Source organism: Sylvia atricapilla, chromosome 13 (genome assembly GCF_009819655.1).
Source record: "Sylvia atricapilla isolate bSylAtr1 chromosome 13, bSylAtr1.pri, whole genome shotgun sequence".
Taxonomy (NCBI): Eukaryota; Metazoa; Chordata; class Aves; order Passeriformes; family Sylviidae; genus Sylvia; species Sylvia atricapilla.
Window position 1 is genome coordinate 7,446,069 of NC_089152.1, and position 27,340 is coordinate 7,473,408.

Genomic DNA, 27,340 nt, shown 5'->3' on the forward strand with positions numbered 1-27,340 from the left:
GCACAGCAATTACTCAGTTCAAATCTCCATATTATTCATAAGATCTGTATCTATCATGGACATGGTATTTACACTGCTATGGGGAAATGTAATAAATAAGGCAATAAGCGTTTCCTTCCTCCAGGTCAAGATGAAAGTCTGCATCTTAGAGAGCAGTGCTTTCCTTGGGCAGCCAAGCTCATATCCCAGCCTCCCTGCCTAATTCCTGCAGCCAGGAACTAAAGCCAAGTTGAAAAATGACTGCTTTTCCCCTGAGCCCAGCACTCGGGTTCCAACACACTCCAGTGAAGCTGGCCAGGAGGCAATGCCTACGTGGAAGGAGACCTGCAAGGAGAGGTCTCTTCAGAAGTAGTCAAGAGAGAAAAGCAGAACACATTAAGGCCGTAGCATGGGCCCCATGAAGGTGGAAAGGGAGGATTTGATCTAAGCTATCTGGAAAAGAGCAGGAAAAGTTCAGAATTGGCATTTTCTGGGATCATAATATGCAGCTGACAACTCCAAGGATGTGTTTATCCATCTAACCCTCTGACTCCATAAGACTGGCTATGAAAGGACTTCAGGTGGGGACTCATAAACATGCAACATGGTCCAGTGGGCTGAACATGGGCCAGGCTGCTAGCTGTCAGCAACCTGGCGTGACCTTGAGCAAATTGATGTCTTTCCAGCTGCCTCTCCTCATCCATAAAGTGGAGATGAAGATGCTTGGCAGTCCCTTGATGGGCTGGAAGGAGAGATGTCTCCTTCCAGGAAATAGTGGAGATATGACATGCCAGGTTACTTCTCCTCATTAAGATGGTGATAAAATATACCCCACCCCTCAAATTCTCAGCTGCCTGCTGTGCTCTCAGTAACATTCCCCTGACATTTGGGCTCTGCTGGGATCTGGCATAAGAGCAGAACAGTCCCACTCCACCCATCTCTGGGATTTGCCCAGAATTTATATTTAGCACAGCATCAGTGTGAACATTTGTGGTGGGATTTGTATGAATTCAGGCTGATCCCTGACTCTGAGCTCGTCTCACCCTGGCTGTGCCAATAGCCAGGGCTGTCAGGAAGACAGCACGATCTCCCCCAGCCCTCACCAGGAGCCTCGCACAAAGCACACCCAAAGCCTCCTCCCTCATTCCACAATGTAGGAAGGAATCTCTGGGCAGCCACCTCAGGTGGAGCCATTGCTGCTGTCCAGGTTAACTAACCTGTCCCAGAGCATAAGACAAGTTAAAGAGGGCCCTAAAGCTGAGCTTAAAATGACCTTTCCAAATCACACAGCCCCAGCTAAATTCTTTATTTCTCTGGTTCTGGAATGTGAGCAGTGGGATAGAGCAGAAGGCCATGTGAGAGAAGACTTGGAAGATTGGGCTGTAGCTTTCTGACACGCCAAGCCCTCAGGTACAGCCTGAAACACAAGGTCCTTGCTCTTGCACACACCTGATGGCCACCACCTCCCTTGCTCTATACTCCTCATCAATTACAGCACAGAGACATAGAATGACTGATACTTTTAATACAAGGGGCCTGTCATTTATTTATTAGCTGGCGACAGGCCCTGCAGTCCAGGATGGATGCATTATAAATCAACTGCATTTCTAACCATTAAAAATTCATCCAATTCATAATGTAGGATGCCTATAATTTCCTTATTAGTGTTGAGTGTGAAGGATTTTTCTTTCTCCTCCTTTGGCTCTTTGCTTTCCCAAGATCTTGCTCATCTGAGGATTAGCTTGGCTTAATCCTGCAAGAGGGAGGTGGAGGGGTGAGAAGGGCTGGGAGAACGGAGACAAGGACTGAAGAAATTTTGTTCCAGTGTCTCCTTCTAATTGCAATTTGACATATATACTTAGGAGACTTAGCTGTCTCCTGTCAGACTTATGGGAGCGAGGGAAAATGCTTGTCCTGAATTTAAGAGATGTTTGTAGGGGAAAACAAAAGGTCCCTTTTATCTCATAAAGGGAGAAAAGGAGTATGGTGGTTGGACAGGGAAGGATGATGTAAAACCTGTTAAAAGTACAAGATAAGAACAGGTGTCCATACATTATAAACCAGTGCATTTGAAATAGATCAAACATATGTATGAGATTTATATATAAAAATAGATAGGTAAAGTAACCTTCAGACTCAGTGCTCTGATTCAGTGAGGAAAAATAGGTTAGTAGGGCTGAAATAAAGGTGTGACATTTTTACAGACCCACAACCGTGGCAAAAAACTTCAGGTGCTGCTGTAGCATCAACAAAGGAACTTGGAACAAGCATCAGAAAAAGCTGAGTCTACATGAAACTGTAAATCAGCATTTAATTTGAGTACTGCATCTCATGTTCACCACGCTTGGCTGCAGACAGCAGGACAGCCTGATCCTTGGTGTGGTACACACAGAAATGTTCATGCTTTCACTGAGTCTCAGTTTGTTCCCATCTCTTAAAGAGATGAATCCAGGGAGGGGCAGGGAGAGAGGGCTTGAACAGATTCAAGCAAGGCTCAGCTCTAGGTAATTTGCAGCTTGTTTAGGAATGAGTGTGCAGGAATCTAAAAATGGATTATGCAATAAACCCTGCCATAATGGGAGACAAGCCCAGGCATTGAGAGCAATCCTCACACGCTGTGACTCCAATGTACTTTTCACCTCGAGACGACTGCATACAAATCTTACATCAGCTGCACATGGAAATGGGTTTGCTGAGTTCTCCAATGGGTATGTTCACTTCAGCAAATCACATCTTGTTCAACAAGGGCAGTGCTTTACTCTCAGCCACAGTGAAAACCAGCTGCTTCAGGTCAGGGCTTTGGGAGCACACCAGCAGAAGTGGTGCTTCCCTGAGCAGCAGCACCTTCCTTCATCCCATTGACCCACTCCCTGTCTGCACCCACCAACAGAAGATGGACAGACAGCAGGATGTTGAGGTGAACTGGAAGTGTCCAGCAATCAAAAATTACAATTTCTGCATTTTTGTTATGTGAAGCAATTGTGCTCTGCTCCACCTGCCCAGTGCTGCTGGGAGCCATCTCTGACTCCTGCCCCATCTCCTCAGAGCCAGCCACCACACAGCGCTGGCAAACAAAAGCCTCCTTCCACACAAGAAACTATTTAGGCAGAATATTTTTTTACATGGGTCTTTCCCCAGGTTTCAGGACTGAATGAGATGTTTTGGACTGTTTAGTCCAAAAGCAGCACGAAGCACAGGTTTGGGTTTTTTTTTAACTTCTACTGATGAGCAGATTCTCTGCTACATTCTGGGTTTTACTTCTTGTCCCACTGGGCAGCAGCACTAATAATGTTCCTGCTGTGTGTGCAGTCATGCAGAACTGCTCCAACTCCTAAACAATAGCAGCTAACTTTTAATTAGGAATCACAATTTAGCCAGACAATGAAGGAACAATGAGAACCTGCAATCTCCAAACCAGAGACATCTCCTGTCTGATCACAGTGACATCCCACACACTTCCAAGAGATTTTAAACCTGAAAAGGAGCCTGCAGAGACTGAAAAGTCACAACACAGTGTCCTTTTAAATTCTGGGAACTTCTGGTTCCTTCAGGGGTACCTCATGGCCAGGTACCACAGGCACATCCCCTTTACCCCAGGAATGCAGAGGTGCCCCAGCTGCCAGACACTTTCCCAACAGCCAAGCTTTTTAAGCCAAAAAAACTCATTTAAATACAAGACAAATGTTTAAATGAGGGCCAAAAGAAATCAGTACCACCACTCTGCCCATGCACACATACACACACCAGCTGTTTTTACAGTGACCCACAGCAAAACTCACACAATCGATGAGCCATTAGGACACTTCTGACACGCGGACTACCTGACTCTGCAGTAGCCTCAGGCTGAGCACTGTGTTGCTACCTCTTTGTCTGGCAGGGATGAAACCACACTCATGAGGAGGGCTGGCTGCTGAACAGAGCCCTGCTCTCCCTGGCACAGACACCTCCTTCAGGTTTAAGCACATCACAAGCACAAATGGATAGGGAGAAGCACCAATACCCGGACACACAGCTGGTAACAAACCTGGTTTGATCCCTATTGTGTCCCACTCCTCTTACCCTGCCACGAGGAGTCTGGACTCATGCCAGACCACGGGTGAGTGGGCAGGGAGAGTGGAGGGTGTGTGTGGAGGCCAGGGAATGCTGTGAGAGGAGAGGGAGGGTGTGAGCCCCTGTATGACATGAACAGGGGGCTGGAAATAAGGTGGAATATCAGGGTGTACATACACATCCTCCATGAGATGGTGCATTCTTGGGCGCTCCGGTCCAACCCAATTGATGCAGGGATGAGGCTGCCAGACAAAAAGAGCAGCCTGCTGAGCAAGAGCCACTCCAAATCCAGTAGGAAAACAGGTCAGGGCCTCCTCTCATCTGGCTTGTTAAGTTCTTGACAGTTCACACATCATGAGCTCCCTTCCTGAAATTGCCCCAGGCGAGCCAACCCTGCTTGCTGGCCCCACAGACATCAGGATTAAACAGCCCACTGGAGATGCTTTTAGGCAGAGGAAAAAGCAGAGTTTTGTACAAGAAAATATCTCCTTGTCTACCCCTTGATGTCTGTATCCAGCAGTATTTCCACCGCGAGAGCAGTCTCTCTGTAGTCTGGTCACCATCCACAGCCCAAATCCACACTCCTTTTGATTTAAGGGCTTCTCTTCATCATGGATCTTCATCACCAGGAACCAACGTATCACCACTCAGCTGTACTGCCAGCATCACTTCCCCACGCTGGGGCTGGAGCCTGCTAGTCCCTCTTTGATCCTGGGTGCTGCTACAAACATCTCCAGTAAACACACGTTAAAGCAGCAGAGAATGGATCTCAAATCCAAACAGCAGCAGGAGGTGATTGACCTGTGTTCAAACCAAGTCAGGTGCCCACCCCATTTGGAGCAAGCAGGGCTGCAATGCTGGCTCCAGCAGCTCCTCCTAAAGCAGGCAGGGACCAGGCAGAGCCACACTGCTCTTCTTCCTCATGGTAAAACCACGCAGAAAACATCTCCAGAGCTGGCTGAGGGGTGAGGTATAAGCAGTGGATCTTACCAGCCTTTCCAAGACATCATGAAAAAAACTCATTTCTGTAGCACCATCGCAGCAGGAAGCTGAAGACTGCAACTCAAAGTGCAGGTGCAATAGGTGGGATGGACACTCCACTTCTGCAAAAGTAGGTTGGACTTCTGGAAAATGTGGACATTTCTTCCACTTGCTCTTTCAGGGATAGAAGAATTGATGCAGAGCAGAAAATAGCCCCAAGCAGGAAAACTGAGAGCTGGAAAGGTTGGATCAAGTCCCACTCTCCATGGTATGTCCTCTCTTCAGGTCAGAGGTTGCAGCCTGGCCAAGGGGACAAGAAGGTGTTTCTGGGCACAAGGGAAGTTCAGTTCTCCTCTGATGGGGGACAGAAGCAGTAATTTTCATTGCTCACACATTTCTTCAGATACCTACAACACTGCTCTGGGAACAGCCAGCCAGAGCCCACAAGGCTTCTTCAACATCCAAATCTTTTGCAGGATGTTCATGTCAACACTTGGAGCCCAGAGCAGTTTCTATGAGAGCCAACCACAAAACATAAGGGAGGCAAAGTTGGAGGCAGAAGGTCATTGCAAAGACCCCCAACGCCTTCACCTGTTGGCAGCTGAGCTCTGAGGTCAGGGCTCTTCCACAGCCCCCAGCCACAAACCCAGCCTTTGCTAGGAACAGTGAGGAGACACAGCACAGAGTAGCAAAACACACATAAATGAGTAAGGAGCGACTCACAGGTCCTCCTTAAAACCCTTAAAATATCTCACAGGAGCTGAGTGAGAAGGACAAGGTTGTAAGACCATGAGAGCTCCAGCACAGAAGTCTTCACCCACAAATGCCTACTTCAGAAAAGTAATGGGAGCTGGGTCCTTCTGGAGAAGAGCCTGGGGACTTCATTTTAGAGGAGTCAAGAGGAAAAGAATAGTTTGGAGAAACAGCAGAGCTCTGTGTGAGGGACTGAAACCCGTAGAGCCTGGCCCCAGGCTTGGCATGGGGAAGCAGAGTGCTGCTGTCAATTCACCCTGTGCTCCACATTTTTATTACATAAAAAGAATGTTTGACAAATTCTCTTACCTCTGGAAAAAAAAAATAAAAAAAAGGAAAAGTTTTTTTTCCAGTACCAACTGTCTCAGTTTTCTTTTTTAGGCAAATAAAACTACAAGCACTTATGACTTCAGTTTTATGTTGTTGCTGTTTTTGGCCAAAATAAGACCATGAACTGACTGAAAATAGAAATGCTGCATAACTTTTTATCTTCCCATGCTCAGGATGAACAAAACACACAAGGAAAAAAAAAAATAAAAATTAACAGTGCTAAGGGTAAATATCCTTTTCAGTTTTTGCTATCTCTTGAAAATAGAGGTAAGAAAATCTGTTTAAGAAATATGATTTTTAAAATGACCATGATGTTCCCTTTAAGCTGCACTGAAATACAAGATAAAGACAGGGTACTGAGTGAAAGAGTGCTGATGGCGCTTTTATTGTGTGATTTGCCTTGTTTTTTTTCTGAAGTACTTCTTTTTAGCCGATTACCATGTATTTACAGTTAGTGTAATTATATCTAATTACTTAATTAGCATGAATACGTGTAATTACTAACTTCGAATATGTAATTATGTCAGGGCAGCCTGTAATAAATGAGGTTGAAAAAAACCCTCATTAGGACTCTAGGAAAGGACGGCTGCTCCACCCGTGTGGAGAATGCATCCCAGTCCCCAGACTGCGCCAGTCCTGGAAAACACAGCCAGCTCCAGTCGTGGCTGGCAAAAACCTCCCCCAAAATCAAAGAATTTGCCTCAAAAGTCCAGCTTCCCAGTACTTGTTGCAACTGAGTATCCACTGCTGGGATGCAGGTGAGGATCCGCCCCCCAGATCAATTTTCTCCATCAGGGTTTGGATTTTTATCTCCAGTTTGTGTCATTCTCCAGAAGACCTGTTTTGTTAGATGAGAAATACAAGGGAACTGAACAACTCCGAAACTGTGCTGTGGCATTTGAGTAAAGCTCGAGAGAGATCAGATCCAAGAACTAATCTGCATCTGATGCATTGTGCTTAGAATTAATTACCACTTAATAACTATTATTAAAGTAAAACAACCTTCCAAAATGTTTCTTCTGAAACATTACCAATATTTCACCGCAGAAATCTCCAGCTACTCAAATTACAAAACCTGAATTTTGGGAATTCAAATCCTAACTTTCAAGAAAGGGAGATAAGGTAAGAAGCTGCTGTTACTGCCAAGCCTGCCCAGAAGGACACACAGACTTCTGGCCACAAATGTGGGTAGACTGTACCACGTTTTGCATTACCTAAATCTCTGACCATAGGCTGATGTTATGTAGTCCTAAACTCTCATCCTCATCACTTTCTCTGCCCACTGTGCTTGCAACAAGTCCCATTCTTCCCCTCTGGTCTGTTTATTTCCAGACACAGAGGTGCAAACTCATCACAACCTGTTGCTCCTCTGGCTGCTCTTTGCCAAGCAGAACTTGGTTTCCCTTCCATGTATGTGCACAGGATCAGGAGAAAAAGGCAGTTTAAACCTATTCTTCTGTAATCCACTTGTGGTTGGACTGCCCACATTGCCAAACTCTTTCCTTAACCTTCCAGGAAGGGCCAAGGATGGTTGAAGCAAGGACAGGATGCAAACCCTCTGCTGCCCAGCACAGCATGGAGTTACAGATAGAGATGGGGGAGAATCTTCTCAACAGCTAAATGCTTCAACATGAGAAAACAGAGTGGTACTGGTGTCTTCCCTGGCTCTTTGAGATCCTCTCATCCAGGAAGAGAAAGATAATTATGAGTCAAGGTTGTCCCACCTCTGCACTAAGTCAGACAGTAACAAAAAGTGGGTAAGACAGCTGCAAAAATCCCAGAAAGCCAAAAGTGAGGGCTGTTTCCTGTGCCCTTCATCCCATCAACATGAGGACAGCACATTCCCAGTGAAGAGCACGTCTCTGTCTCCTTGAGGACATATTAAAAAGAAGATCCCATGGGACAGCACTGCACAGAGGGAGCAAGAGGCCTCCAGCTCCACAGGCAGGGAGCTGCTCTCCATATTTCAGCTGCAATTCCATTATGCAGAGCTAAGTGGCTGGGAATAAACATCCGTCATCCCTGCATGATAAGTGATGCTTGCAAGTATGGAGGGTGACAGAAATCTATATCACATCAATGTACTATTAATACTGCATTAAGCATATAGAGTTTGCTCCCCTCGTTGCAGCACGGCAATGGGTATGGGCATGTCCTCGACCCAGGCAGCATCCAAGAGCACAGGGATGTTTGCAGGAGGAAGGAAGGAGAAAAGCTTCATGTTGGAGAGGGAAAATGCTTGCTGAAGAGGTTGCTCTGGCAACAGCTCAGTGCAAAGGAGAGATGCTGGGTGTCACAGAACACCTTTGCTCACAGCTGGGCAGCAGCTCTGGGGGAGGTGGTGGCAGGAGTTTGTATCTGTACAGGCTCAGCCGGGCATCGAGGCACTCCTCAGCCCAGAGGAGCTCTCTTTAGAAGTGACAGCAAATAGAGAAGTGTTTGTGTCCAAGCTTTGCACAGGGAGAGAGAAAAACCCTCCAGCATGACAACCATGGGGAGACCAGGAGCAACAAATATTCTCCAGCCCAGGCTTATGTTGAGTAGAGCACATCAGATCAAACAAACCCCTTACAGCAAAAGCTCCCCAAAGCATGGTTAATTTAATAGGTGAATTATGAAACTTTCCAGCCTCAAGCGAAGCCACCAGTGAAGTCAGAAGTTTTGACCAAGTTAAGGCCTGAGGACTAAAATACAAAACACACACCAAATTCAACTCTGCCTGAGAAGTCAAGGACAGGGTTTTGTCCCATGAGTGACAAAGAAATCTAAAAAAATTGCAGGCTTTCAACCTGCATGCAACCAGCTGTAGTTTGCCTCTTATTATCCCCCAAAGGGAGTACCAGTGTTGTGGGGTTTGGTTTCAGCCCCATTGCCTTGCAGTCCTGGAAAACCTGGAGCATTCCCTCCTGTGGCACACTTCACAGGAGAAGCGCCTCCAGATGCCACCCCAAGCATCTCTGTGAACACTTCAGATCCTACTCAAAGAGCCCCGCGAAGCTCTGAGGTCAAATCCTGCTGTGAGTGACTTCCCCTGCAACACCACCCAGCTCTGGCAAGTCCCACAGGGCAAAGGCTCAGAGCAAAACTTAATCCTTGGAGGTTTAAGCTCTGCTACTGCACAGCGTCAACAGCACCCACGTCTTGCAATGGTCGGGTGCAGATTAAAGAGATTTGAGACAGCACAGGAGGGAGAGGAAGAAAAAGTAAAGCGGGGGAGCCCTCCCTCCCAAGCCATCAGCGTTTGTAAATCATTTTGAGATGAGGTGCTATAAGAAATGTAAAATATATAATTAACAGCACAGAAAAACCACGCTACATTCAGCTTCTCCACTCCTGCCTAATCACCGCCCTCCTCCTCCCCTCTCTACAAACAGACCAAATTTAGCACATTAAAATGAAAATCAAGGGGAAAGCCAGGCACGTTTTTTGGGTACATCCCATTGCTCTGGCAAGTGAAGGACGGTGCTAAGGGCTTGGGCACAAGCCAGCAGGACCCACGAGGGTGCACAGTGGAGGCTGCCCGAGGGATACCTCCATGGGAGCAGCACCTGCAGCTCCCCTCCCCTGATGGAGGAATGGAGGCCAGGAGCAGCATGCTCCTGCTGAGCACTTCATGCCACATGGCTGCCTGCAGGTTGAGAGATGGGCCTTCTCCCTGTTTGCAGGGGCTGAGTTCTGCCTCCTGCACCCGTGAGTCAGCAGCAGCCAAAGGAAGAGCAGAGGTGACATCAGCACAGCACTCCCTGCTTCTGGCTGGGCCTCAGAGACAGCCCAAGCTGAGGGCTTTTCACCTTTTGTTTTGCAGGATTTTTATTTTTCCACTTCTACCTGGAACCAAGACACACCAAAGGGATGTGCAATATAGCAAGAGAGGAATTGACCCAAACCTCCTGCATTGCTCAGCTTGCATCTCAGAGCTGGTAAGAGGCCTGAGAGAGCTCAGCTACCGCCTGTGAGCCGCATGCTGGGGAAGGCTGCATCCCACCACTTGCGTGGGAAGTGGTGCAGGACTCCCAGAAAAGCATCCTTTTACACAGCACTTTTCTCTTACGCTCAGAATTTAGAAACACAAAGTGGAGAGGGCTGCTTGATCACCTCCTGCTTGTCTAATGAGCCCAGTTCATGATCGAAATTTATACAGGAAAGATGTAGAAGCTTTACAGAAGCCCACAAAAACAAGACATCCAGCATCTAAAATTCCTGGAGACAAAGACAGCTCCAGGCATCTGCCACACCTATGCCCATGTACCCTGAGCTTCCCCCTGGCTCTTTGGGGAGCCAAAGAGGCAGCCCCATGGGTGGGAAACTGCTGGAGGAGGAAGGGGAGGCAGGTCCTTTCCCCAGCCAAGCAGGGGTCACATCCATCCCCATGCTCCCAGGGGGCTCTTGCTCACACCTGGGACCTCATGCTTGGAGCTGATGAGGAAGAGCCCGGCTTGGAATGGCACTTTCAGGCAGGGGGGGGAAGGTGACGGGTGGGTGGCGGAGGGAAGGTGAAGGGAGGTGAAAGGTGAGAGTGGAAAGTCTTTTCTGGAAGCATCTACATGTATGTTGTGATTTCTGAGACCTGAGATTCGCTTTGGTTTCTGGACCATACCAAGACCCCACTCTCCTCAAAAACCTCCTTCTCTTCTTCCTCATCCTCTTAACCTCTTCCTCCTCGCCCTCCTCCTTCCCCCAGCCCCCCCAGCCCACCGCTGAGCCCCGTCGAGGTCGGGCACTCACACGTGTCTGGCTTGTGGCAGTTGTGTCCTTGCCGGAAGTACTGCGGGTTCTCGATGACGGGGATGCGGGTCATGCCGATCACCACCGTGTCCGGGCCCGCCTCCAGCGACGACGGCGTCGTGATGCCGTGGTTGATGTGGTGGAGAGGGCTGGCTGAGTCCTCCTCTCCGCTGATCACGGCCACGGGACCTGCAAACGGCACACACCAATCCGTCAGTGGCGGCAGGGCACCGCTGAGGGCTGTGGTGGGTTGGATCACCGCCGCCCTGTACTGGCTTTCCTGCCAGCTGTCCCATCCCCTGGGCAGGGGAGGGAAGACATCCATCTCACAGGGTAGGTAAGACATCCCAAGTTTTCCTCCCTGGCTTTGAGGTACCAGACTTGTGGGCCTGAGAGATTTTTAGCCTGCTAGCAGCTGCTAACTTTTTCCCAAGGAAAAATTTCTCAAGAAAGCTTTTCCTCAAAACAATCTTGGTAAACAACTATCCCTTTTCAAAACAATCTTTGTCCAGCTGGTATTTGCTGTTTCTCTAGTTTAGCCAACGGCATTAAAGATGTGTCGTTCCTAAAGTGATGTCACCAATCATGTTAAGTCTGTACCAGAACACCTTATAAAAAGTACTAAGAATTTAGACAATAAAGCCTTCTTTTTCTATGTTCTTTGCATTCTGAAATATTTGGAGTCTTTCATCTTACAGCGACACCAAACCAACAATCCTGAGTGAGGGGTTAAGCAGCTGCAGGTGACACCACACCAGAGGTGAGTCATGCAAAAAGTCCTCTCCCAGGGTTGCCGTGAGAAAGCAGTTGCTGTGGTGCCTGTATACTCTGGCATCACAAGCTTGGCAGAAATCATAACCAGGCTTAGACTGGAGGAACATCACCCCCAAAGAGCTAGTTCACCTCAAATCCATATTTGTGATACGTCTGTTGCCCAGTCTGTTGCCCATCTTTTTGCCCTTCTGCAGCTTCACCTGGGCAAACTCCCTGAGCACTTCAGTCAGTCTGATGCCTACAGGGACCACAATGCATTGGAGCAGATTCTGCTCAGCTCAGGCTCATTCTCACCACCACCATACATGACAGCATCTTCCCCTCGCTCTCCTGACCCCCAAAAGTTCACAGCACCATCAAACAAAAGGCAAGAAAATGAAGCAAAGTAGTCAGGCATGCAAGATGGGAGCAATGGAAGGCTTCTATCCCTTATGTTTTATTTTGGTTTTAGACCCTCTAGTACTTGTTGCAGCCATTCTTGCTGCATTGGTGTTGGAGAAGGTGGGGACCATGGTGAAATCTTCCATGAGACCTTTTTAATATTTTAACATGGGAAGCAAATCCACACTCAACAACTGAACACTCCTTTTCTCCTGTCTGGATGTTACTAGGGACTACCAGAAGCTCAAGCAAAAAGGAGCAGAGACGCTGCACTTAACGCTTTGCACTTATTCAGAGAAGCCAGCCTTTTACCTACATTGCCTAAAAAATGCTCATCTCCCATCAGTAATCTGCTTCTAATTGCACAATTACTTTATTATGTAGTACTGGCAACAAAAAAGGGAGTCTTCAAGCCATTTTACTCTCCAGAGCTACTGGGAGGACGAGGCGAACACCGGCTCCACGCAGCCATTCTGCCTGCATTAATCTAGTCTAAAGGCTGCTCATTTCCAGAGCTTCAAGTATTGTTTGTTCTTCCAAGTGGGATATAATAAAGTTATTGTGTAATTAGCAGAGTCTTGGCAGCTATGACAGGTGTTTTAGTCAAGAGGAAAAAACACTCTCTCCCCTTACTGTGAATTCCTTCTGGCAGGTTCTGGCTTTTTTAACATTACTCCCTGGGCCCGCGTGACTTTCCAGCTCCTGAGGTGCAAAGGCAAAATTCAGCTCTTGATGCAAGATGTCTCTGTTGGGACTACACACAGTGTATTTCTCCAAACACAAAAAGCAAATGGGCAATTTTGGTTTGAATTACTTTTGTTCCTTCGCAGTGTCAATTCATAGCAGACAAACCAGGATGGCTCAGTTTTACACGTTACACATTCCTTCAGCCACACTCTGCACTGCTGGCCAGCCCAGCTGTGGTGGGAAGGGGAGAACTCTGCATTTCAAGGTGCAGTTCAAAAAAAAAAAAAATCACAAAAATATCAACTGGTATAGACTGGTGTAAATAATCTGAGGGAAGACCATAAAGATCTCCCTGGAAGTGAGAGAAGCCATGGAGGGCTTACTGCTTTCCTTAAGAAGACAAGGTTTTTCTCCAAAAGATGGCACCTCATCAGGCAAGGGGATGTGAAAGACCTCTCTGGTGAAAGACGGTGGATGAGGCTTTGAGCAGATTGGTCTCATGGAAGGTGTTCCTGTCCATGGCAGGGAGGTTGGATTAGCTGATGTTAAAGATCCCTTCCAACCCAAACCATCCTGTGTTTCTGTGTGAAGGAAGTTTTCATTGCCCTCTATTTTCAGAGGAGAAATCACACCTTTGTGACAAGGAGCAAAGAGGATGTCACCAGCCATGGTAGAAACACCAGGCTGGCACAGACCCTGCTGAGGATGTGCTTCTCAGGGACTCACAAAGCCCTGCCACCATCTGACCTTTGCTGCCCCTGCTTGCTCAGCACCTCCTCGTTTTTAGGGAACACAGATCATGGCAGTGCCTCCTCTAACACAGGCAGGTAAAAAGGATATGGCTACATCTCAAAGAGCAGGGGACAATAGGCATAGCAAGCATCAACTAGCCATTTGGTTATGGCCATTTCACTGACAATTAACAGAGTTTGACCTTCATTACACTCCACAGGGTGTAATCTGTAACCCATTTTTTCTGTGGTTTTCTTATTAGGAGAACTTTCTTCATTTGTTATCTCAGTTTCACACCCCAAATATATCCAAGATTTTTGAAGCAAGAGGTAACCACATCTCAGCTGATCCACAGCTGCACTCCCATTCCCCAGGGAACACTGTGATCCATGAATGGATTCAACCTCTGAGTCATCCAGCACAGGTCAATGTCACCAAGCTTATCCATTTACAAGACCTACCAACCCTCAAAAGCCTCAGAGCTGAACTTTGATTCCCCATCTCAACCCTTTCTCATTTCTGCAAAAGTGGGAAACCCCAAGAGCTGCAAAGGCAGTGGCACCATAGGGAGAACACACCATGTAAAGTATATTCTACCCCTGCAGTAATCCAGGGACAGTTTACTGCTTCCAACTGTACTTCCAGGTCTTGAAAAAAACTAAAAATAAATCACATTCTCAAGAGTCCTAAGGAACACTTGCAACAGATTACCACTGCATTAGCCTTCCAGCTTTCCAAAACATTTCTGGTGATTGTAGGCACTGATCTGACATGGCCTAGAACACATAATTCATCCCAATATCCTCCAAAGGATGCAATTTGATTAAAGGCAATTTTCAGTAGAGGCTTCTCCAAGTTTCTCCTATTAGGTTGTGGGGTTTTTTTGTGGGTCTGGTGGGGGAGTATAAATCTGGACAACATTAATTCCTACAGCCACAGTCATGCTGCTTTATCACATTAATTCTCTCATTCCCATCTCTTCTGGCTGGTCACTGCTGAGATCCAGTTCCTTCTAAGCCCATGGCCCCTCTGTTGTCACTCTGAGACTCAGACGAGTGCTGGACTCACGGTGCAAACCTGAGACAAACTTTAAAGCATCGTGGCTATCAAACAGCCACCAATCACTTTTATAGGTGTGACTATTGCCCTGACTCAAAATATACTCTGCCATTAGCAATTTCTGGAAATAAAGCAGCTACCTAGACTTCAAATTTTTAAATCTATCTTGGCAATAGATATATATTTTTGCTTTTAAGTAGGCAAACAGGTTCAGTTTTCTGATGTATAATGCTGATGAATGGGTTTATCTGGAATAATTCTCACTGTTTTCACCAGTGCATTTTCCAGGTAAGGTTAAAGAAAAAAAATGAAACAGAAAAAAAGAGTACCGATTTTAGAGATTTAGGTTTGCCTTCCATTTGACAGGGAAATGTGCAGAGAGAGATAGAAAAGAAGACAGTTTTGTACAGTAAAAATGTATAATAATAGACAAAGGGTAGCTTGGAGCTTGGAGTAATTCCTAATGTACCATCCTGTGATTTTAAAACATTATATAAAATATTTCAGAACTTTTCAGAACAGTGATGCAGTAGCTGTTTCTGTGAATAACTCAACCTACATTATCAACAAACGTACTGTGGATATTAACTATCAAAAAGGTCTATTTGTTAAAACTTTAAGAAGTCCATGTCCATTCTGAGCATTGAACTGTTTCAGCTGTACTCTGAAAGGCTCTCTCCTGGCTCTCCTTCCTTCCAAGCAGGGCTCTCACCAGCCAGCAGCATCCACACTGTCTGTGAGGAAGGAACTGAGCTCTTTTCCACACTAACCCCAGGCAGTTTTCCTGACAAGGAAGCAATACCAGCAGCAGTGTTGGAGGCATTCCTTTTCCTTGTGAGGAAAGGCTGGGGAGATATTAGGGCTCACCAGGGTTACCCCTGGGTGAAGAAGCAGCCACTGCTTCAGCCCAGCACTACAGCCACTGCCAACCTGCCCCTTCACGAGGCCAGAGGGAGAGTCAGCCACAACGACCTGGAAATCAGGACCAAATTCATCTGATGTTCACCAAAGAGCAGTGAGACAGCTGGGAAATGTTGCTTTTGGAAATGCCACAAGCAGAAATTCTGCTCTGTCTTCCCTCCCACTCTTCTCTACAGCCAACTCCTCTTTCCCAAGAAAGACACCTCACTCAAACACCACATCATCCCAGCCTCATCTCCACCCTCTGTTCTCCCCCAGCTTCCCAGTCAGGCTAAACTCCATCCATCCATCCATCCATCCCTCCCTCCATCCATACATCTATCCCTCCATTCATCCATCCATGTGATCTTCCAACTCTTCTCACTTTGCATCCACCCTGATATTATCCTCTGTAAAGACTCCTCCAGATTCTCCCAAAATCTCTGCTTTTCAGAAAACCTCTGTTCAGCACTGTTCTCTCTGGCTAAACTAGAGCTTGCCTTGGTGTTTACCTTCACCTCCCTGTTTATCTGGAAGCTCTGTGAACAAGATTTATCTTTCAGTCCATTTCTGTGAATTGCCTGGTTCATTCACAGTGTTACACAGACAGCTTGTTATTCATGAAAAATAAAGCAAATAATAATAGTAATAAATAGCTTAGGGACCCCTGCTTGCAAGATCATATCACAGTGGGAAATTATTTATCAAGGCTAAGAGCTATACTTTATGATAAAACAGGCTCAGGAATATAGGGTACTGTATAAATAACCATAGTTTAGAGAAGATAATGGTCACTTCTCACATATATGTAACAGTATTAATGCCCCAAGGCAAACAGGTGAAGAAACAACAAAAAACTCCAGCTTGGCACCACACTAACCTCTGCAAAGCAACAAAAGCAACTGAAGGTGAAGAAAATATGACCTCTAAGGGAAAACTGAAAGAATTATGCTTTGTGTTCAGAGGAGAAGACTGAAGGGACATGTGATAACAGCCTTCAAATATGTAAAAGGTTGCAGCAAAGAGAAGTATAATAGCTGTTCTCCACGTCCACTGGGGATAAAACAAGAAATAATAGGTTTAAATTGCACTGAGGGAGATTAGAGTTTGAATGTTCTCCCTGATGCCTCACGGTACGGCTGGTTGAGCACTGGAACAGATAACCCAGGGAAGCTGTGGGGGCTCAGCCACTGCCAGGCTGGGAAAGGAAAGGTTAAAGAAACTTCTTTCAAGGACAGTTTAACCACAGAGAGTGATGCTGCTCAGAGCCTTCACAGGCTGCAGCACTTTTTACCTGGAGCGAGAGCTCTCAGCATTTTCCCTTTCTGATGCTTCCAGAGAACCTCCAAGGAGGGGCCTCTCCAGTGCTGCAGACCAGGTCTGGGCAGCACCAGAGGCACCGTGGGTGTAGCGCTGGGTCAGGAGGGGGCCATGGTCCCCAGGGTGGTTTCAGAAAGGACAACTCCCTGCACATGCCAGGCCCAGTGCTCAGGACAGAAACCAAGTTTGCTGAGGCAGAGAAGAGTGATGAGAGTGCTCAGGGCCACAGGGCAATCCTCTCTCCCCATCCACACCTCTGGGAGCTGTTGTGCAGAAGACCATTTTTTGATCAAAAATGATCACTGCAAGAGCTAATTGTGCCATCTCCACTTTCCTTTGCAATATAAAGGAGACATATAATTAACCTACTTAATTAGGAACTGTATATGACCCATAACTAGAAAAAAAAAAGATCTCCTAGTAAAGTGGGTCACCATGCATTGTATAGCAAGCACTGAAGCAGACCTCATTAAATTCCAATACATGGTATATAAAATCCCTTCCTCCTCTGACTCCAAACCCCTGTTGGCACTTCCATATTTTCCCAATCATATTCCTAATTTCTATTCTTCAAAAGGTCAAATCATCAACTGGCAAGTAGATAATTCCAAGGCTGCATCTCTCAGCCCAGCTTTACAAGTCAGAGCCATACACAAGCACATAAACGAGGGTAAAAATAACCTCAAACTTCAGCTTATCAGGAAAACAAACAAGTTTAAAAAGAAACCTTAAAAAATTACCAACCTTTTGTTGGAGCTGAAATCAACCCACACCCCAGGGCTGATCTCTGCACCAGCAATGAGGGGAACTGAAACTCATAAAAGAATAAGCGAAAGCACAATAAATACAATTAAAAATCCAGCCATGCTCAGAGCAAGATTGCATTTACTGTCTCATAAAGAGAGCCTCGTCCTTTCAGGCAAACAGAAGAAAATCAATTTCTTAATTTTTATTGACAGATGTGGGCACGGGGCCAAGGCAGCACTTGGTGCCTACACGGGGCCGTTTGGAGCCAGTCTGCCACAGGCTCCACTTGTTCTCTGCCCTCCTATAATGGGAAGCAGCCACTTCTCATCCCCAGAGTCACCAATCCCAACCACAGGGTGGTCTATCATGTGGGACTTCTTCCCCTGAGCCACAGCAGACCCCTCACTTGCATAAAGCAATGGGCTTTATTCAGACCTCCCTCCTAATTCCAGCACTTGGCACCTTCTTTGTTGCCTCCTCAACCGTGTCCAAGCAGCATTTCCCACATCCCACACAGCTCCATTCCATCTCCATGCCCCAAATTCACCCCAAGTTATCCCTGCATCATGCCAATGGATCTGGAGGGGGTTGGTGCAGAGGCTGGCTGGAACAGCACAGCCCCTGCTTGAACACCACTGTGATGGCTGAGGAACTTCCAAAGGTGCAATCCCTTCTCTGCCACAGCCCAGGGCACACAAACTCTTCCATCAGCTTTTGGGAAAACAACACATATGAAAAATCAAAACCTTGAGTTTTGCAGGCAGATTAAGAGATCAAGAACATAACTGAACTCTTTAAGGGATATATTCCAAATCCTCAGCTCCCAGCCCCTTCAGTAAAAATGGCAGAAGCAAACAGCAGTCCCTTTTCCCTACTCCTCAACAACATGATAGGTTTGAGATCCTGGTGATCTCAAGAAGTTGAAGATCCCTCTGAACTTTAGGGTAAAAGGAAAGGACAAGCCTGGGATCTCTGCACCCACCAGGGCTTGGGTTGGACACGTGTCTCTTCCCTCACTTGCACTTTGCAGCCCCTTATACACTGCAGATGCATTATCATATAAAATGCTGTCAGATCCGTTGTCAGTGGGCGATCCCTACACAGGCAATCCTTAAAGCACTTTCTTTCCTGATGCAATGCTGCCAAAATACTGCCATTTACAGAAGCCCCTTTCCATCTTTACATATTGACATTTCCCTCTCTCTCTCTGATTTTTTCAGGTGATTGCAGCAAGGAGAAGGCAGCTCTTGCTGCAAGAGGGGATGCATCAGGGCAGAGGGGCTGCAGCAGCACTGTGCATTCCCCCCTTCACGCTTTCCAGCCTCCAGCCATCCTGGCAGTCCCCTTTGAGCATCACTCCATCTGGTGTAGAGGATGTCCAAACCTCCCTCACTCCTCCCATGTCCTTCCCTTACCCACTCCTTCTCAAGTTTATTTATTGAGCTTAGACACCAATTCTATAAGCACTCACACTCAGGAATGGAAACATTAAGATCAAATCATATAAAATATAAAGTCAATGCATATGACGGCACAAATGCATAAATCCAGCAGAGCAAGAAACAGAAAATGCTTACAGTAAAAATGGTAATACAATCTGATAATTAAAAAGGGGGCGGGGGGGGGGGGGGGATCTGACAAGGCAGAGCCATGCATAACAGCAAAGATAGCCAGCACTAACAGGAAGGCAAAACAGGAATTTTTACATCTAGGCTTAAACTCCAGCCCAGTGTTACCAGACATCTTCAACTTAGAAAGTGTCTGACCATCAAAGCAACTGCCAACAGGCCACAGGATAACTAGAAGAATATCTTAGAACCTGCAATGTAAGGATTTGCTGATGCCTGAGGGATTGACAAGCCAATACCTAATCCTATAATATAACATATGGGTACTGGGAAGCTGGTTCGTTTGCCAAGAGAAAAAGGTTTTCACTGCTGAGATCAGGTGAAACTAGCAAAGAGTGCAGCAACAGGAGAGGAAGAAAAGTCTGTTTTTATTCAATTGTCACTGCAGGGAGGGAGATAGTGTTTAGTCTGGCAACGCTGGTGCTGGCATTCAGACCATACCCAGTCACCTTCCACCATTCCTCCCACCTATCTTCTCCCATTTGCTGGTAACAAGCTGTTTTTCCACTGCTGGGCATGCATGTTCCCTGCAGGTTGTGAGGAGGAGCCAGCTGCAAACCAAACATCCATTCTTGCAGAGAAACCTCCTGTGATGGCATCTTGGCATGGCAGAGGCAGCAGCAGAGAAACACACACCTGGATAAGGCAGAAGGAGCAAACAGGGACACCAGGAATGGAGCATCTGTCTGTGGCCAACATCCCTGCATGGCCCTGCTGCAGCCCTTCTACCCCAGCCCCAAGGAAGGGCTGGTGAGGCAGGATGGGTGGCTGTTGGGTCCTGGATGTACTACAGTACATCAAAACAAATCCCTGTTTCCTTATTTTCAATGCACAAGGCCACCATTTCCATCCCTCTGCATGTGACGAGCTTCATTTGAAGACAAAACCTCATTTCCTGACCCCTGGTCTCCATCCAGTCCCCTCAGCTCCAGAACTGAGCAACATCCTGCCCATCTCAAATCACAGCCCTATTGCCATTCACCTTTCTCCCTGCTTTGTTCCTCTTGACTAGATTTTCTTCTTCTTTTTTTTTTTTTCCCTCCAAGCAAAGTCACCAAGCTGTCACCTCAGGGGCACCTTGAACTCCAGAGCACAGGCTTTACAAGGCAGGAGCCAGGCAGTGGCTGGGCAATGGCCTCACCAGCATCTATTAATCTTTTGGCTCACTCATCCCTATCACAGACACACCGTAAAAATGATATAAGCATTTCATTCGAACGGCGCTGCAGAGAGATTGGGAAGAGCATGGGGCCAATTGATTTCCAGTATGTCTGCTCTTTACCTCCAGGTATAAATACAACAGCAAAATCAATCGGAATAACATCATATCAGCTTTCTAATCTCTTCTGTTCGTGAGACACGCTTTATATACTGCAGCATTTCCTACAGCTTCTGCACAGGAGGCCCCAGCACCTCCATACCCCTCAATCCCTCACGTGCAGCCACTTCCTTGCTCCTGGCCCCTCCTGTGACAAGCTTCAGGAGCTGCAGGTCCAAAGCACAGGTCTGCTCTGCGTGGGAGATGTCAAGACATCTCCCAGAGAAATGTGCCATGGCTGTGTAAGAGCAGAGTCACCGGCACCTGCTGAGCCCTGGGTCACATCAGCACTTGTGAGAAGGGAGATGCTCCCCCTCTCACACTCCATTGCAATGGATGGCAACTCACTGGACACTGATGGCAGCCCAGTTCCACTGACACAGGGATGTGAGAAAGGCAGCAGCAGTATCTGCTTTCCCCACAGCCTCGGGACCCCACGGCTGGATTTACCACACCTGGCCCTGGTGGCATTTCACCTCCTCATGAGCATCCAGAGTGACACCACACAAAGACCCAAGCCTGGAGCAGGGCTGCCTGCTCAGCACTGAGCAGACACATTTTCTTTCTGCATTTCCAATTTATCATCAGCTAAGGCTTTTTATCCTCTCTCCTGGCCTCCAGCCACTGAAGAGGGGGACTGTGACAAACTGATAAACACTCCCCCCAAGCCTTTGCTTGGGTGAAAATGCAAATGCACCGTGAGAATGAGGAAAGGGCTGCCTGATGAATCAAGAGGTCATCTTAAGCAAACTGCAGCTCAGCACCAAAGTGATGCTTTGCCCCACCTCTAACCAGAACTTGACTGAATTGGTGCCAGATAGAGAAATGGTTTAGTCATAGAATCACAGAATGGTTTGGGTTGGGAGGGATCTTAAAGATTATCTACTTCTGACCTTCCACCACGGGCAGCGATACCTTCCGCTAGACCAGGTTGTTAAGGGTCTATTTATCCTGGCCTTCAACACTTCCAGGGATGAGGATAAGCTACACCTCCATCTATTCTGCAATTCAGATGGCAAAGAACGTGCACATAGTGTGCATTAAGGCTGTGACAACTGCATCACCTTCAAAACTGTGGCCAGCACTGTGTGAAAGCTTTGGTATATGTTATCTAACCCACTCAGTGTGAATCTCCCTTAGCACAACAGGGCCCTCAGTGATATTTGGCAAGGGGGCCCCTGGCAGCTCCACCACCAGCATGTCCAGCCTGGTGTTGGATCATTGACCTGGGCCAAGAGTGTGATGCTGCAGGAGCCTGACCCTGTGCCAGGAAATGCTTAAAACAGTGAGAAGCACTGAAGGCCTGAAAGTCAACAGCTGGGACCACTACTGCCCTCCTGCCCAAGGCTTTTCCTGACCTTTGCAGAGACTGATGCCCAGTGCTGCTTAATAAACACCATCCATGGAGCAAAAGCCCTGCCAGCGGTAGCTCCGCAGCACAAGCCAGGACAGCAGAATATGCCTCCCACCAGCCAGGACCACTGCAGGCTGAGGCCATGCATTAGGCATGTTTCTCATTAGCTCTGAGTCCACCAGTCACCTCCATCCCCCTCTCACCACTTCCCATGCCTTGGCCACTGCAAGATCAGTCTTGGGTCATCTTGATCCACTTGGAAAGCTCTGCCGCCATGAGAGCAAACTGCTTGTCCTCTGGCTCAAATCTCTTACTGAAATTAGTGCCAATGGAAGTGTCACTATCAATTTCATAATGTTATTGGATAAATGTAAAACTGGGCCAAGTCCCATATTCCTGACAGGCCATCAAAGAGGTGGGGATTATGGGTAAGGAGACAGGCAGCCCTGGCAGGAAAGGCGAAGGCTCCAGATCAATTAGCCTGACAAGGCTATCTTACAGCCACATCACCTCATGCTGACACCAGTTCCTTCTCCCTGGAGCCCAGCTGCCCCTGCACCAAGGTTTATTTTCTCCAGTGGTAACCAGAGTCCTTCCAAACCCAGGGAGCTGTGCATCCCCTCTCCAAATATCCAACGAATGAGACTCTCAAGACATCGGGGGATTTTGCAGCCATAAAAAGACATTAATTTTCAGGCCTCCTTATTTTGGTTTAATATTCTGTCAAGCTAAAAAAAAAAAAAAAATTTAAAAAAAGCCATTTAGAAAAGCGCCTTACTCTGCATTGCTCAGAGGTTTCAAATGGAAGGAGCGATCAAAATGTAAAGTACCTGGCACAACACATGTTTTGTCTTTGCTGTGTGTTTTTCTTCTTGGTTTTCTTTCAAGTTCCTGCTTGGACCATGAAACTAAACTGGTCAGTACCATCTGGTTCTCATGCAGTAATTAATAGTGCTTGTAATTTTTCAAACAAAAATAATCTTCAGTTGTAGCTTTCTTGGTCAACTTTTGACCTTTTTGTTTTGAAATGGAATTTTTATGAAAACATCGAGCAGCCATCAAGGCTGCAGATGCCAATGGGTTCATTTCCAGCAGACACCTCATGTGTCCATTCCCTGCCAGCAAGCAGGCAGCTGCATTTACTCAGGGTGTGAATTTGTAGACCCAAATTTAAAATCAGACTTGTGATGTTTGCTTTCAGGCCAAAAGATAAATCCTTAAATGGTCAAAAAATAATAAAAATCCTTGCACTCATAGTTTGCCTCAGTTCATGCATGAGGGCAATGAAAATTTAAAACTTATGCTTCTCAAAAAGTAAATGCGCTTTTTTTTTCCCTCCACAGCCCTCCTTGAGATGATCTCCAGCAGTGATATCAGTTTCCCAGATTTATTCTATCCCAAGATAAATAGTGTGTTGCTTACAGAATCAAAACGTATTTAACTTGTATAATGGTTTAAATCCCGAATCTGCTCCCGTAATATTATGAGACTCTTCTGGAATATGAAGCCCATGTCAGAAATATCCATGAACAAATAAACAAATCCTTTTTCCTTCATGCTGAACAACGGGGAGAGGAAGCAAGGCTGAGGTTTGGGTAGCCCTGGTGCTCCCTAGCCCATGATGCTCACATCAATAACAGTGTTGGGTGTGTTGAGCTTTGCTACAAGGCCCAGAATCAACAAGAAATGAGTTGTGGAGGTTTTTGCAAAAACCTTTGTAGACTTAAAGAGCAGAGGGAAGCCCTTGACATTCTCCAGGTAGAACTGATGGGAAAGGAACTGATACTTTTTTGGCTCAACTAATACCAGCTGCTGCATCGATGCACTGGTGTTTTCCAGGATGTCGTGCCTTCCTCCAAAATTTATAGATCTTGGTCATAAAGGTGATGGTTTTGCTTAAAAGTCACAGAAGTAGTCCCTGGAGAAAGCCTCTGAAATCACAGCTTTCTGGGGGCTGACAGCTCATGTGTAAAGTGTCACAATTTGGGGGTTTCCACTGGCCTTGCTGGGACCCTCATTAGCTTTGAGTGAGATTCTGTGAACAGGGAGATAAAACAAGCAAGGAATAAAAGGTTGGGAGATGTGGAGAAGGGTATAAAACTGCTCCCCACTCAGAGAACTTGCTGCATTGTCGATCCACCAGCCCAAACAGCCCCTCTAATAAATTAGAGAGCGATTCATTGGAATGGCTTCCTCTGTCCCCACACTGACAGTTAATCTGTAATTCAGATAGATCTGTCAGAAGGCAAGGGTCCAGCATACAAAATAATTAATTCCTCCAAGGTCTGGAGATATTTCCCTTTCTAAAGAGCACAGCACACTCCCCTCCTTGCCAGTGAGCTCCAGGCACGGATGTGGCTCCTGTTGGAGGTCAGGGAGGAACACTACATGCATTTCAATACAGATGCTCACAAATGCATCACCTGTCACCTTAACACTGGGTTGGCAGTCCTGGGGTGGAACTTGTTCCACAGACATTGCAAGGAGCTTGCCCTGTGTCTCCCAGTGCCTTTCCACCCCCTCAGTTCTCATCCAGAAACTCTTGGCCTCTTGCCCCACATCAGCCTGACACTAATGGTTTTCAAGACCCATTGTTCTGCATCAAGTATCTAAATCATCATTTAAAACAAGTGGAAATGCAGCATCCAATGATTCTGGTTTATAAAAAAGCAGCTAGTGCCCAGCATGAGTGTGGAGGTTGGGGCAGAGCACATCTCATCTCCCAGCTTCCCCAAGAGGACTCACTCCCAGATCCACCTCTGTCCTCTACATCAGGAGATAACCAGGACTGCGGCCTGTGTCTGGAAGACACCAGTGAAACAGAACAGCTTGGGAAAAGAAACAAAGGGTGGGAGTCAACCACATGGACATGCTGTTGTGGGTGGTGGGAGAATGGGGACAAGTCACATGAAGCCCCATGTGAGACAAGCAGCACCTGAATGTGGTGCCAGCCCTGGAGGCAGGGCAATAAAAACAAACATCTTGGTTTTGCCAGGAGAGAGGCACAAAGAAGGGGAAAAATGTTAAAAAGGACTCTTGAGTGGATGCGAGAGATTGTGTATCACAACAGCAATATGGTTGGCACAAGCAAAGGCCTGGCAATATTAAGTGACATTAAGAAAGGATCTACAGATTCAAATCTTTCTGATTTTGCTGATTCTTGCAGCCTTTTAAAGCATGAGTGCATAAGACACACCACCAGCCAAATCTCTGTCTCCTTACACATATTTCACATCTTTCTCTCAAGATATTTCATCAAAATCCCCTAGGCAGGTGGGAGGGAAGCTGCCTCACGTTAGCCTGTGAGCCACGAGGGCAGAGAAGGATGGGGCGTTCGGCATTTTCCTCCGTGACTAAGCGCTGTCGCCCTGCTCCACACTCTGTGCTCCCAAAACACATCCCTTGCTCAACAGCTCTGTAGCTCACGACAAGTTTCACAACAACACATCCACACTCGGAAGCCAGACCCGAAGACATGTGGAGGTCAAGTGAATTCTCCATCTGCACCACCAAGGGAGCAGAAAAGAAGTGGGATGAGCAGCATCCTCACCCACAGCGTGGTAATAAGTGGGGGGAAAACAGAAATGTGATCTTGCACAAGGCTGGTGGCTTTCAAGTTGAGGGCAACGTGTCTGCTCAGCATCAGGCCAAATGCACCTTGTACAAAGCCCGCTTCAGGTGCCCAGAGCATCCTGCAGCAGACCCTGTCAAGCCCACTCCCAAACTCACCTGCTTGGAGGCGCCCAAGGGGCTGGTGACACCCCACAGACTGTGGCTCATGTGTGCAGACAGCGCAAGCAGGCAGCTGGAAGGCAGCACAAGGCAGGGAAAGCTGTGGTGGTGGGGGCTGTTGGACCACAACCAAGTCCCTTTCTAGAAGCAGCTATCAAGTCTCTGCAGAAGTAGTGGAATGGAGCCACTTTTCATCCTACCTCTCAAGGAAATCATCGCTGCTGTTACGCAGACACAATTATGTCTCCAGAGCCTTTTAACTGCAGCTCTTTAGAGATGAGTGGGTTGATAGAAATCTATTCACAGGACTGACATCGCTTGGCTGGGTAAGGACACTGCCACTGAGTCAGTGGCTGGGGAGGGATCACAAAATAAGACTGGTGATGGGGGAAATCCTAGGCAACGCCAAGGCAGCGTCTCGTGGGGGAGCTGCCTCTAGTCCCTTGACTACAAAGGCAAGGCAAATTTCTCATTTTATTCTTCTAGAACTTTCTTTCAAAGAAAAGCAAAGTAGTAATATTGAAAAGTTGCTTCCTTTTCTTTGGTTCACGTACTCCCTCCCTGAAGGGGCCACCACTAAGAGATGGGTGGCTGCACGTGCGTGTTACAGGCAGCACGGCAGTGCAGAGCAACATAAGGCTGTCACTTCCCCAGCACCCCGACTCTCCAGGTAGCCTTCAACAATGCCAGGATTTGAGCACATGGCAAATGAGAGCACAGGAACACAGCCTGGCCACTGTCACCTTGCCAAATCTGAGTCTGGAGCAGAGGGATGCAGGAAGCTCTTATTGTGGGACCCTTGAACTGCATTGCAGAGCCCTCTGTGAGCCTGGCAGAGCGGCCGGGGGCTGCTTTATCATATCCACCATCTGCTTGTTTGCTTTGCCATCCTCTGCTCCTCCTGGCTACGCTCACAGACTCCTACCTGCTCTCCAAAAGCTTTGCTGGGTCTCAGTAAACAAACCACAGGCAGGGACAAAAATAGGGAGGGGAAAGGCAGGGAAGGGGGGAAGAGGGAAGAGAATCAAAATTTAATTAAAGACACTTTTGCTTCAGGGCCTCAGAAAGAAAATTTACAAATTCATAAATCACTTAGTAAATGCCCTGAGCAGTTGCTATGCCAGGCTGCCTACCAGTCCCACCAGGAGGGCCATAAAGCACGAGCACAGAGCTCTGCATCTCCCTCCTTCCACCTCCACCCTGCAACATCAGGCAACCTTGAGCAGCTTGTCAAGCCCGTGACAAGTGCTTCTGCAACCAGGAGCCATCAATCTGCAGCCCCATTAGCAGCAGTGCAGGGAGCTGCTCGTTTCACCTGCAGCTGTGGCACAATGAGAGCTTGGAGAAGGGTGGGAAGTGCAAGGACAAAAGTCATGGCAAGCTGGGACCAGAAGACCCCCCAAGAGATTTTGTTGAGAAAAGCACATTTTCTAATGTGAATGGCCAAAGAAGCACCATAAACAAAGAGGTGGATGCAGAGGCATTTCCGCTGACCACCAGCTATCTGAGGGCATTACAGAGAAAACCCAACTTCTGGTAATTCCCAAATAAATCAACCCAGCCTTTTCTCCCACGGCTGACAAGAATCTTCACCAGGGGATTCACTCATGCTGTCCAGCCCTGATGTACTTCTCACAAGGAGTACAAAGATAGCAAGCATCTTCTGCCAAACAGAGGCAAGAGCGAGCTGCTTCCCGCTTTCCTCGTTCGGCACGCGGCGAGGAACAGACTGAACGTCCAGCACACGGGGGTGTTGCACAGCTCTGCTATATTTAACAAAGCTCTGGGTACAGTCTCTGGTAGTGTGACGAACCAACACATCTTTGCCAGTAGCCTATCAGAGGAAGGCCTGGAAAGACAGATTCGGGAGTATTTTTCATCCTTTACTCA

At 47.1% G+C, this 27,340-nt stretch overlaps 1 protein-coding gene across 3 annotated transcripts in view; it reads right to left on the reverse strand.

Annotated features, from left to right (window-relative positions):
- The window catches only part of NTRK3 (neurotrophic receptor tyrosine kinase 3), a 206,207-nt gene that overhangs the window by 81,785 nt on the left and 97,082 nt on the right, over positions 1 to 27,340 (reverse strand). For all 3 annotated transcript variants that reach the window (XM_066328294.1, XM_066328292.1, XM_066328295.1), the window contains exon 12: positions 10,819 to 11,007. In XM_066328294.1, the coding sequence (XP_066184391.1) occupies positions 10,819 to 11,007 (189 nt within the window). The remainder of the gene's footprint in view (positions 1 to 10,818; positions 11,008 to 27,340) is intronic.